General features: G+C 34.5%; 2 protein-coding genes and 1 long non-coding RNA gene across 3 annotated transcripts in view; 2 read left to right on the plus strand and 1 right to left on the minus strand.

Moving 5' to 3' along the window:
* The window catches only part of LOC110850255, a 28,273-nt gene that overhangs the window by 12,547 nt on the left and 2,076 nt on the right, over window positions 1-13,650 (plus strand). The gene's annotated exons all lie outside the window — the stretch shown is intronic.
* Window positions 4,933-7,345, plus strand: LOC118435567. The gene is made up of 2 exons (XM_035851814.1): window positions 4,933-5,473; window positions 5,546-7,345. Exons 1-2 carry the CDS (start codon window positions 5,164-5,166, stop codon window positions 7,057-7,059), a joined length of 1,824 nt encoding a protein of 607 aa, XP_035707707.1. The 5' UTR covers window positions 4,933-5,163; the 3' UTR covers window positions 7,060-7,345.
* Window positions 9,884-12,210, minus strand: LOC118435568. Its single transcript, XM_035851815.1, has 9 exons — window positions 11,985-12,210; window positions 11,665-11,856; window positions 11,506-11,585; window positions 11,295-11,431; window positions 11,144-11,237; window positions 10,740-11,063; window positions 10,527-10,671; window positions 10,324-10,454; window positions 9,884-10,250 (listed from the first exon to the last, which is right to left on the minus strand). Exons 1-9 carry the CDS (start codon window positions 12,184-12,186, stop codon window positions 9,903-9,905), a joined length of 1,653 nt encoding a protein of 550 aa, XP_035707708.1. The 5' UTR covers window positions 12,187-12,210; the 3' UTR covers window positions 9,884-9,902.

The raw sequence follows: 13,650 nt of genomic DNA on the forward strand, positions 1-13,650 counted from the left end.
GTTCATACAAAATAAGTATTTGGATTTCAAGAGCGCTGTTCTCACAAGAACATCAAACGCGAAGCCTTGACTATCTTGATTTGTGGTACGATGTATCTGCCAAATACCATTATGGATTTCTGTGTGCCGAATGCGACTACCGCAAATATTCAGGTGTCCGATGGGATTTCATACAACCAGTTGTTAATATGTACACGCTTGTTCCTACAATTTTGGGAATGGACGAAGTAATCAAAAGTATGCGCTTCCTAGATATTGGTTACGGAAACTTCTTCGTTGCCCTGCTATCCCGGAGTGGTGTCCAGCTGTGCATGCGAAGAATAGCAAGAACTGCGGTAGTTAAAGCAGACTATACGTGTAAATCTACAGATGATGGAAAATATGCAGCTCCTGCGAGAATCTGGGTAGTTATGTTTCTAGATTACAATAAACAGATGGAGAGAAATGAAGCATTGCCACCGCCACGGGCAAATCCATTTGATAGAGATACCCCAATATCTATCCCTCCCTATATGGCAGTCATCGTAGTGATGACGTGAACAAATGCATCGATTTTCTTGAATTATTTTTCTGGCGCGTATCCAATCGTCATCCTGGACGCTGGTTTACCAGGGCCCGGAATTTCTACGGAATTCACGTATTCCACTAGCTATCAATTTTTAACTTGCTATGCAGAAACTTATCTAAGTTTTGATTTTTGTATGGCGCCATTCAAACCAAAGTTATGGTTGGGTTTGATGTCTATTTATAACTTGTGCACTCTTCTCGGCTTACACATTTCTGAAGAATGGGCAAGACTCGTTTTCAGTATCATTGTCTTTTGTTTCCCTATTGTTTGACGACTTTACCGCGGTGCCAGGATCAATTGAAAACAAGTTGTTTTACCGCGTCATATTCATTGCGTGGGGACCTGTAGCCGTCTTGGTTACAAACTGTTACAGCGGACTAATTGTTTCTGAACTAAACGCACCATTTCAAGCACAACGACCTCAAGTACTTGAGGATCTGATATGTCAAAATCGACACATTCTGAGTAGCTATATTTCCAAAGATTTACTAATGTTGGGAAAAAGTGTACAATTCGACGTCAAATATGCCGCATATTGGGGGAAGTTGCGATACACATAATTTCTATACAACACACCAAGTTTTAAAAATGATTTTGTTTTGGGTTCTTGCTTCAGTTTACTTTCTACCCCGATCGCTTTCTGGGATGGTTTCGTATCGTATTTGTGGTATAACGAAATAGCAAGTAGATATTTTAGATATGGGAGGCAAATTTTGAATAATCAAGAGAAGCTAGGGATAACCAGACATGACGCGTTATATCTTCTCCTTATGAACCCAGTACAAACTACCCTTCCCATAGGTTTGAATACTAGCAGAAACAATTATTCTACACGAGAACTACAAACCTTGGTCGAGCGGGATGTGATCAATTGTCAAAGAAAAACTGCCTTCATATCAGTGTCCGAAAACGTTCTTGCTGAAAAGGATTTCCTTGATAAGAAGTATCCGTCTAAAAAATTGTACCTTGGACGTACCGCCTTGGAGACAGCACGAGTTGGATGGTCCTTTACTGATGTTGGCGGGGTCACTACATCCAGCCAGGTGTCAAGAGTACATAGAAATTTTCAGGTGTTGATGTCTTCCGGGATATATGGAAAGCTAAAGAAAGAAATGGCGGAAAACACATTTCTGGAAAGGCAGCCGGTGGTAAATGACACGTTAGAAGTGGTATCACCTATTAAAATTGATGGACGCCTAATAACAATTTTTATACCCTGTGGAGTATTGCATTGTTTGGCATTTGGCGCTATATTGATTGAGGGTTACATTTATGTGTGGGGATTGATTGTTAATGCGTACCTTACATGTGTTTCACTTCTTGTTAAGCTGAATAGATTGTGTCATGACCTAGTTAGATATCTAAAAAGGATGGAATGCACACAACGGAAATGCTGTGTCGTAATTATTTTTCGTCCGAAAACTACATAAGTTGTAGGGGTTTGAGTTTGATTACAATAAAACTGATGGATTTTGTTCAGTTTTGCTACGTATCCATGGATCAATAAAATCACAGGTTTTTTTCCAAATTATAATTATTTATGGTTGAAATAATCATGATTATTCTATATATAAAGATTTTGAGTCATTTACTTGAATACGTCGACTCGAATTTGACAGTTCAATGAGCTAATTAATGCCTCACTAAACGGATCTTCGAAAGTCCCACGTTATTACAAATTCCTACTCGGGGCTGGCGTTTATGCGAAGCTCGAGGAGGAAATGATAGCTAGGAAAGTAAGATATAGAATTTCTGCAGTCAAGGAACATAACAAGGTGGAAAAAGGAATGGATATGGGTGAAGGGATAATAAGTCTATTTTATATTTGTCTTGTAGTCATCTCCGTGTCAATTATATGTTTGCTAGGCGAATCTCAGTTTTTAATTTTAGCCCATATTTCCATGATAAAAGTATTAAAAATTATTTCTTTTCGTTGGAAGAAAAATATTTTTCGTTGGACGGTTATACTCGCACCCGTAATAAAATAATCCCTTGTTGTAATAAGTTTAATGCTAAAATTTTAACGTATTAAACGCGTATTCGTTTTAATTAACGTTACCAATTTTTTATCTCATGCAATTATTTATGTAATTTGCAATTTGAAATTGACAAATATACATCGTCTGAACCATTGATTAGTTTTTGGTTATCCAGAGAGTAGATTTTGCATGAGTAATAATCGCTACAAATTTGAATAAATACAGGTTAGACATGGGCAGTTTTTTAAATTTTACCACTTCGGTTGATTTTTACCATCACAGTGGTAAAAAGTGGTAAAATAGTAAAAAGCGGTATAAACTGTTATCAAGTGGTAGAAACTCATTTGAGGTCAATTTACAGCCTGGAAAGTCAAACTAAACGATATTTTTAATAGTACGTAACTACTGAATGGTTTAGCGTAATATTCCTCATCATTAAACAAATTATTTTTTATAAATTAATGTGAAGTTAATATGGTAAAATTCGTCTCGCAATACCCCAAACAGGTTTTTACCACTTTATACCACTCTACCAGTTTTTAGCTTGGTGGTAAATACCGGTAAATACCTGGTTTTACCAGTGGTAAATACCAGTTTAAACACTGAACATGGGTCTTTATGGTAATGTACGTAAATTAAATGTTTTGCAAGATTACGTTATCATGAGCAGAGTTAATTTATAACTCTGCATTCCAGAATGTTCCACCACATCATATTTCGTATCAATGATTATCATACATCACATATGTATCAATATCGATCGACAGTTGTTATGCGTATAAAATGGAACATCACTCGAGTGACGATATGGACAAATTGTTTTCTCTATTTCAGTAAATTATGTCATCATGTAATATATCACTATTGGCAGAACATATTTAAGTACACTCTTAAAAATTAACGAAAATCATAGCCATAAGTCTAACCTTACCTAACTCAATTGAGCTAATAAAACATATCTATAGCTTATCACTATTTACAACGTGTGTACATACAAGGTAGTTCTACGCAGGTTTGATTGGGTTTGGGTTGTTAGGTTTTAATTGGTGTTATTGAATATCATACAACCCGTATAAAAATCGTGTGGCGACTTCTGCATAATACCGCACACTTAGTCGGCATAATGATTTATGCATAAAAAATTGTGCATAATTGTGCATAAATTTCTGGAGAGTATATTCTGCATAAAAGTTTAAAAACTGATATTTTTATGAAGATACTTTTCTTCATACAAAGCTTGTGGCTAGCAATCTCTCTTTTTAATAGAAAAAAACATAGCATAATTATGCATAAGCCTACACAGTTTATGCACAAATCACCCTGCATAAATTTTTGTGCACAAAATTCAGCCAAATTTGTGCATAAAATCCAGCCAAATTTGTGCATAAAATCCGTTAAAATTTTTATACGGGAAATAAAACCAAAACAAAACCTTATTGGGTTTTATACTGGGTTTCATGGATTACAATTTAGTTAGACATTAAAATTACATTCTAAATGTTAACTCAAAGAGTTTCTAGCTTATTCCATACGTAAGACAAAGCTAATTCATCGCAGTCAGGAGGATTATAGCATTAATATTACAATACTAGAAAATTCGAAATAGACCGATAATTCATGCCCTCCTAATCAGCACAATTTTAGGTTCATACAAAAAATAATAATTTTTGAACAAAATTTATTTTGTGTTTTGCAAATTTGAAAGACTGGCTTAATGAGTTTACTGCTATCATATAACAAAAACCATTAGAACCTATAAAACCCAGTATAATTTATAGCCTTATTTATTAGATAAATTACAACGCCTTTAATTTCACACCAAGTCAAGTCAACCTTTATTTACGGGTTAATGGATATAAGTTTACAAAACTGGTTTGAAAACCATGTCACGATAACAAAAATATAACTTTAATAATACAATGCCTCTAATAGTAATAAAATATATAATGATCAAAATACTGTAATTAAAAAAGTAAATAAATTTTAGCAACGATGTAAAAATTGTACAACATCGGAGAAGATTGAGTAGTACGTTATTACTATATTTATTACTATTTGGCTAACTCACAAGCTAAATATGTAACAAAAATAGCCGTGAAGGTACTACACCGGATAGTACACTCTTTAATAAAAAAACGAGCGGAGTAGATATGTGACTCTACCGTGACGGAACTAAAAATTTACACCATGTTGGTATAGATTTAGTAATAAAATAACACTTTTTGGTAATAATTTTAACACTAACGTGGGTTAATTTTTTTACCATATAGTATTGTTTTAATACCAAATCATTACTATCGCGGTAGAGTCACTCCGCGCAGTAATGATTCATTAAAATTTTGTTTTGAGTGTAGTTTACATTACGCATTGCTGCATTCACGGTTATAAGGGGTGATGGAATTTTACTACCGAGTTATTTAAAGTGTATGCAAAGGCAACCTATTGTGTATTGCTTTATCAACCTTTATAAGTTGATATTGTGTCACACAAATCGTGTGACACAATGTGATAAAGTGGTTATCTTGACGTCAAACCCAAGTCAATCCGCAGTAGCTATCAACTCCTGTGTAAACCCACTGAAAAAGCTACGTGAAATTTCTTTATTCCCATATAAGTATGGGGAATTTACTGCCTACCGCCAAACAATCGGTACTAGAACCTATAGATTCTAGTAAAAAAATAGTTGATATAATCGCTGCTGAACTTCAAAAGGATCCCATTGTTTTGGCTAATTGGGGAAAATTAGCACACTCGCTCGAATTATCTTCTTCCGCCATTGAAAACTTAAGGCAGGAATATAGTCAAACCAATAATTCAGGGCGTTTGATCAGACGTATGGTTGAGGAGTGGCATTCTTTAAATCAGAATCCGTCAGTCGAAAATTTTTGTTGTGTTTTGAAAAACGAAAATTTCAAATATGTCGCTGGTTAGTTAGAAATATGAATATATATTTTACAGAAACTTGGCTTTAAGCAAAACTTTCGTTAACTTTTTTCAGAAAAGATTGAAGTACGTAAAAATCCGATAGATGGCGAACGCATTCAGCACTCACTTGGGGAAGCAATTCGATTTCATGGAAGAAAAAATGAACTACAAGAAATTAGGAAATTCTACTCTTCTAATCGCTCCCCTGTTTACATCCATGGTCCACCAGGCTTTGGTAAAACGGAACTGGCATTTTGCTTTTGTCGAAACATTTTAGAATCCCGCGATACCATGGATAGGAACGCTAACATTATTGTGCTGCAGGGAGAATCTGAAGAGAAATTATTTTCAAGCATTACAAAATTGTGGAAAGAAGTAAGGAAAGAAAAAGTCCCTGCTCCGTCTTTTCACATAGATCAAATAAATTGCTTATCAAATCTTAGTGGTAAGACTATTGTTGTAGTAGACAATGTAGATGACCAGTATGTCGGCTATACTGAGGTAATTTCCAGATTAAAAAAAGAGGGATGCTTTGTTCTAGTGACAACTAGAAACATCAATTGTGTCGATTCCGGATCAGACGCTAGTTATCCGAGCATAGATTTGGAAGAATTTAGCAGAGAAACTGCAATTGAATTTGTAAATTATCGCTTAAGCGGAGAAAATCAGAAAGATGTTGTGAAGCTATGTGTCGAGCTGGGTGACTGGCCGCTGGCTTTAGTTAAAGCCGTTGCATTTATTAGACATCAAAAAAGAGCAGAATTCTACGGAAAATCATACAATGCTAGACAATATTGCCTAGAACTGGCTAAGTCCCCCGTAGCTATTTTATTGTCAAGCAATTCTAATGAGGCTACTCTGGGAAAGACTTTGGGGTTGTGCATTGAACGCTTAGACAGAGATCAGGTCGATGGTTCAGTCGCTGTTAGGTTATTAAAGGTCCTGGCATACGTTGATGGGGACGGCATATCTTTAGATTCATTGCGAAAAATATATCAGACAGCCTTTGCAGGAACTTCTACCCAGGACATAAATAATGCTTGTAAGCTTCTTTTGCGCTACAGTCTTATTAAGTCGGACAACGAAATAATAACTGTACACAGAATGACACAGAAGGTCCTACGTCTTTTTGAAACGTTTGAAATCCCCGAAGGTCTGAAAATTCCTGCAACCCTTGAAATACTTATTGACCACTTGGTCAATCACATGGCTAATTTTGCAGCCAAAGATAAATTTACTATTGTGCAAATTTGGAAGCATATTTTAGACATTGGGGATGAAGCTATTTTGAAAAAATATATTTCAGTCCCTAGCTTTATTTCAGGGCAACTATTGGAACTTTCTTTCTTCTCTTTAACTGCGCAATTTTGTTTAGAAAATATCAGGGTTTTAGAAAAAAACTTTAACAACGGAAAAGAAATGTTTAACATTAGGTACAATTATTCGAGATCGCTATCATTCCAAGGTGATTTAGTTAACAGTTACAACAATTTATCAAACCTCCTCAAGAATATCGAAAAATGTCTAGGTAGTGCACTCTCCGAAAAATGTTTACCGGAATCATTACCCCGTGTAGTCTATATATGACTCTACTGCTGTGGTAATGGGTTAGTTACCGCGCGGTATTTAACAGAAAGATTACCATCCCGGCATTAACGTATTACTCCACAATAATATCATAAATATCATGCAATATGAACCTGCAACTGCACGCAGTAATGAAGTAATATTAGCCAGTAATGATATTATGATAAATGTATAAAGATGCTTATTACTGGGTGGTAAATAATCAACACCGCACCATAATCATATTATTATCGTTTGCTTATCGATATTTATTATTATGGTAATAAATGTTTCACTATTTCGGTAATTATTTTGATTATTTATTGTAATAATTCGCAATAATTAAACTACACAACTTAATTAAATACAAAAACCAATCAAGTTATATATAGCCTAAATTACAAATACATATATTTTTACAAGTAATGCCTTAAAACTAAATGAAAAGCATCGGTATTACAATTTTTTTGAAACTCAAAACATTCATGAACAATTAAATTAGATATATCCACAACTTCAAACAAATCATTTGTACGTGTAACAATATAGGAAAAATAGTGTCTGTCAAAGAAGTCTACATTTAGCTTTTTCAAAAATAACAGGCATCTGGTTTCATCAATTAATATTAGGTCCTGAATTACACCAAAATTTGGAAAAATATTTCCCATTCCATAGCAAACAACATAATCAATTTTGTATTTATAATTACGATACCAGACCTTATTTGCTGTATAAACTTTTGTATTTCCGTCACATTCTTTAAATATGTCAAACTGTCTTAATTTCTCGATTAAATCAAAAGACTCAGCAAATTCATACAAATTAGATACTACTATATTATCTGCCCTAACCCCCTCATTAATTTCAATAGTTTTTAACAAATGAGAACTATACTGTTGATGCCTTTTAGCCAACGATGAACAAATATTACGAAAATTTCTTATTTGTCCTGCTAATTGAGAAAAATAATTATGTTTCCCCTCATACCGCATGGCCCACATTGATACTAATGGCCCACTTTGCCTAATGACAAAAGAATAGTGACACATTAAATGGTGCTTGGGGATAAGTTTTTGATCTGGGAACAACTTACGAAATAGATTATGATGGCTAACTATTTTTGCATCTAATAATAACAAAGTAGATTCTGAAAATTTCCGACAAAATACATAGCTCAAAATCTCCAAAAGTTGCAATAAAATTTCCCAATATTTTTTTTGCTCATTACTAATAACTAAATCCCCAATAATCACTGGTAAATACCGAATCAGACACCAGGCTTGAGAAGCTTTTTGTCCAATTTTGTTTCCCGATCCTTCTAGTCGTATTGGACTTGGGCGATTCTTTGATTCTAAATAGCCAAAATTATGGGCCTGAATTCTTTGATTAATTAAATCTAAATCAAAGCACTTTAAAGATATTAATTTTTGTAAAACTAGTTTGATTTCGTACGGAACGACACCTTCCAGTAAATCGTGCATAATGTCAACAGACGGACTATCTAAAAAATTAAAATAATTAAGTTGATTTAAAATACATTCAGTTTGAACACCAAAAGATTTGTCACTTAAATGATTGGCATAATTACTTTTGTCCCTGACTATCATTTTGCTATGCTCAAATATTTCTTGTGCTTCACTTTTAGATGTACAGCATATTCGACAAAAATAATGGGAATTAAACGACTCATTAAATCCTAGCAAACTATTTCCACCTAAGTTGTCAAACGCAAGAGAACACAAAGTACCAAAAATTCTATCAGATCCATTTACCGATATGCCCACTTTCTCAAGATACAGGAAATCTGGAATTATTAATTTCAGAATTGAATTAATACCATACTTTTTGGCATCCTCCGAATAAAACAAGGCTAATAAATGTATTGAGCTAAGTTGGGAATTAATATAATCTGGAAGATTTTTAATAGTAAAGTAAAACGCTCCCAATTTGTGAATTCCTCGTTTTGAGCCAAGGGGATTGACTGTTTCAAAATCATCATAGAAAAGTTGAATTTGAATAGAATTCGGGTTCCTTGAAAAAAGACAATTAGTTTTAAATGCAACTGTATCTTTAAATGACTCGATTGAATTGGAATTTGAAGGTACAACTTTTGAAAAACACTGATAAATATCTGGAGATGAAACAAGTTTTTCTAAACTCTTGAGAATTGGTACATACATAAATGTATCTGATACAATAACTTCTTGACGTTTGTTATCTCTCACCCTTTGCTCCAGCCTACTTCCTAACGAATATTCTTTTGGCATAATTATTTGGCTATATTTTTCTAACGCTTTCTGTCGTTTGTAAATAGAATTTACGTGACTGAACGCTTCTATTAAAGATAGCGACTGGCAACTAAAGTCCTCAAAATTTCTTTGCAAAATTTGTTGCTTATCCTTAAAATTAATTTTGAAATTTGAAGAAACGAATTTTCAAACTCTTTAACAACAAAGTCCACAGTTGAATTGGTAACACCTGAGGCTAACAATGACGAGCAGAATGAAATTAAAATATCTTTCATTACGTTAATTCCTAAATTGGTAGTAATATCTGCTTGTTCATTAAATTCAGTTAAATTGGGATCATTACCTACGTCATCTAAGACTGGATCTACTAAATTAAGTGAGGGAGTTAAATTTTCCTCAAAATTCTTATCATAATTTTCAGAATCTAAAACAATTTCGTGGGACTTAAAATGCCTCAACAATCCACTCCATGTACATATTTGTGTGCTACAAGACTGTTTAGGACATATTGTAGCTGGAAAATTTGCCTCACCGTAATTATGAATGCACCTAAAATGTACTATAATCTCTATAAATTTACAAAATACTTTTCCACATGGACCACAAGTATACATTTTAATTTGTCGAGGAATTTGACGTTTGAAGATAAGTAGAAATTTGCTGGAACACTTGTTTCACTTTTCTTGATAGCTGAGTAGTTGTTTCAAGTTGAAAAATGTGTACTTGAATAAACTTCCAAATTCCGGTCAAATTTTTGTCGTATTCTGTTCCAATTACGTAATGAGCCTTAAATAGGGAATCGATTGCCTCGGTTGAAGTTCTTGCGTTGATTGGGAGGAGGATTCGATCACAAATTATGTAGAAGGACGTCAAATTGGAGTGGTCCTCGCCTAGTACAATGAGCGCTGGTTGGGAAGTCTCAAAATTCCAAGTGTCCACAATTGATTTCAAGGGCGTTTCAGCCTATTTAAACACATATTTATTAAAACTGTCCCATATCGTTTAGCTGACCCTCTTAAATTATTCCCGCGCTTACCCGGTAAAAAGTAACCAACTTTAACTTTGCGTCGTCAATTTTACAGCGTCCCCCTTTCCCTCTCCCTTGAGCGCTTGGAGGAATAAGGTGTAACAGAACAAATAGAGCTGCTATTGATTTGTCCCAATTATCTGTGACAACAAAACAGTGGTTAGCAATTTATTTACGAAATTTATGATTATTAGATTTACGGAAACACTTACCATAATTATTGTTTGCGAATTTCAATAGGGCTGGCGAATTACTTAAAGTTTTGCAGTGCGCAATCAATCGGTCAGCAAATTCCGGCCACGTGTTTAGAAAGTTTTGTTCAAGGTCAGGAAACATTAGCGAAAACTCAAAATTAACCTGAACAGAAGTATTAATTGTATATTTATGACATGCGTAATTATTAAAATTAAGTTAATAATTCAAACCAAGTAGGAACATTCCGCAAATTTTGAGTACACACGTAGCACTGATTGATCGTTTGACCGTCTTATCTGGTTTCTGTGTTCAAAAGTTTCCTTCATGAGTGATACAATTTCACCTTTTTTAGTGCTTGAATTTAGGGCCGCCGTTAATTCCAAGTTGGGGAAAACCTCCTCTGCGCCTTTCGCTATTTTTGGCTTTGGGCCACCTTGACTTTCTTCTTTTTTCCGACGCCTCGTATCAACTTCCGGTTTCCTAATGTTTCTGTGAATCCACTTGAGTCGTTGTTGAATTAGGCCAGACCGGTTAATTTCATCATAAAGAATATCCTGCAATTTACACAAGACACTTTTAGAATAATTTTTTTAGTAATTATTGTTACGAAAATTTATTTGCAATAGTAATTTACAATTCCGTCTGGCGTTCCCGGATATTTCCAGAAAGGCAGAATTTCAACAATCGCCTTTGCAAAAGATATCTGGTCTCGAGTGCATGGTGAGTTACTACATAACAGAAAATATTATTTACAAACAGCAAGGAACTTATTTAAAAATAATTACCCTTTTAAGTCTACCAATTTCGACACAAACTCGTTAACAATTATTGCCGCCGCTGAGTTATCGACGAGGGACTTCTCTCTGCACTCCAAGATTAGATTCGCCAAACGCGGCGTCTTCTCGACATATTCCTCTAATATCTAATATCGAAAAAAATCAAAAATTGTAGTTACTATGTACTTGTTAGAATATATTGAGCTGATGAACTGTTTACCTGCTTAAATACATCAACGTCACCAAGTCCTAATGATGGCGAAACTGGTGATGGCGCCGGTGAACACAATGGACTTGGCACTACAAAATTATTAATTATTATTAATTATCAGGTCATATATTAATTCCTGGAGGTATTACTTATCTATGTAGTACTTACAATAATAAATTTGAGGACTGGAACCGGCGTCCTGAATTGCGCTTACTGTAAAGTCCTCGCCTTGAATTCGAAATGTAATATTCGGTTTTTCTTCCTCCCATAAAATTGGAAACACATCCGCATCAATCTCGGCACCTTGGTCGTCTTCGATAAGTATCTGGATGTCGTCAGCAAGCTCAAACTTTATTCTAACTGTAAAATAAAGTTGCTAAATTAATAACTTAATTGAGATAATCTGCATTGAATTAATTAAATCAACAAAATCTTATCAATTTTTTCACTTGCGAATTATATTTATCTAATTAATCATGCTGACTTACCTTTTGTTAGAAATTCCTCGTAGTTATTGGAGCTCACTATTGCTTTCTTTTGATGTAAAGAATTCGAAACACGAATTAATTTATCTTTTTTGTCGCCCATTTTGTCCTCCTCGTGGTGTTTGTCGTGTGAGAGTGCGCAACTTCTTTCATTACTTGAATTGTGAAAAATAAATACCAGTGCGGTAGAATGGCAATACCGCATAAAGATTCATACATTACCCGGAAAATAAAGTGTTCATTATGGGGCAGTACTATACAGTTTTCTTTTTTCGTAATGAATACATACCGCTTGGTATTTTTAGCTTACCGATTTTAATCTTAGCGAATTTATCAACCCGTAGTGAACCAAAAACTTTATTAATAATAAAATTCGGTAAACAAATAATTACCGTTTTTGGTATAATTCACAATTACCAACCCGACAGTAATGATGGTCATTAAAACATCATTACCACACTTCGGAGAGTGTGGTCATGACTTGTATCTTAGAACCCTACTTGAACTAGCCTCAATTGTCAGGAAAAAAGGAGATATAGCCGGTTCTAAAGCAATGTACGAAGAAGTACGTAAAAATTGTGAAGAATATTTTGGTTCCGACCACGTGCTCACGGTTAAGGCGGAACATGGATTTGCGATATGCCTTTTGAAAGAAAGAAATTTTAATGCTGCTGAAAAAAAGTTGGAAGAGGTACTAAAGATCAGGGAAAATTTCGGCAAACATCAACCAGCATATCTACGAACTTTGGGCTTCCTTGGTGAATGCAAATTCCAACAAGGTCGACCCGAAGCGTGTCTTGATTTATTTAGAGAGGCCATTAGGCTTATGATGGTTAATAGAGAGGTCTTCCATGAACGACATGAATCTATTATAAAATCGATTATTTACATTCTAAAATCTCTCGGAGATCAAAATAAGGATGAACGTCTGAAAACTTTACGTGCGGTTGTAAACGGTGATGATTATTTTCTTTGCGAAGTTTTGAAAAATATTGTACAGAATTCCGACCATGATATTGCCGGTGATATTGATGTTAAATATCATTTGCTCCAAGTACTTGAGAGTTTACTTCGAGAAAGGGATGAGGTTGATGAACAGATTACAAAGCTTATTCGTCAAACAGAAACGGAAATGCCGAAGCAGAGTAGGGCCTAATTTTTTGACCCTTAGTTCAATGTAAAATAAGTTTTACTGGACCAGATTACTACCCTAATTTGTCATAAATTAGAATGCTGTAAGTTTGATCATGAACAGCATAATGTAATGTTTACGTATATATAATCTAAGTTCTAACTAAGATTAAATTTAAATTTTTGTCAATATACGTATTCGGATATTGAATCACTTATTCAAATTTAGAAAATAAATTCTTGTATACTTCTTCGTGTATGACTTTGTTTTTAATTTGCTTTAGTTTATTCATACACAGTGGGCTTTTAATTTCTGACCTCGATTCGAAGCGCATTTCTTGTACTGTGGGAAATGTGAATAGGCGAACAAGCGAAAAATATAGCCTCATCCAAATCTGACTCTCGATCCGTCTCTCGATTATTTACATGTCGGGCACGGTTCTACTGGCAAGGGGCACTATTGAAGTGGGTGGCGTGTCCAGGGTACCCACTATGTTTTTTAGGATCTACTAGGACACTAGATGAAGAATCCATTCAC

Source organism: Folsomia candida, unplaced genomic scaffold, assembly GCF_002217175.1.
Source record: "Folsomia candida strain VU population unplaced genomic scaffold, ASM221717v1 Fcan01_Sc005, whole genome shotgun sequence".
In the NCBI taxonomy this organism is placed as follows: domain Eukaryota; kingdom Metazoa; phylum Arthropoda; class Collembola; order Entomobryomorpha; family Isotomidae; genus Folsomia; species Folsomia candida.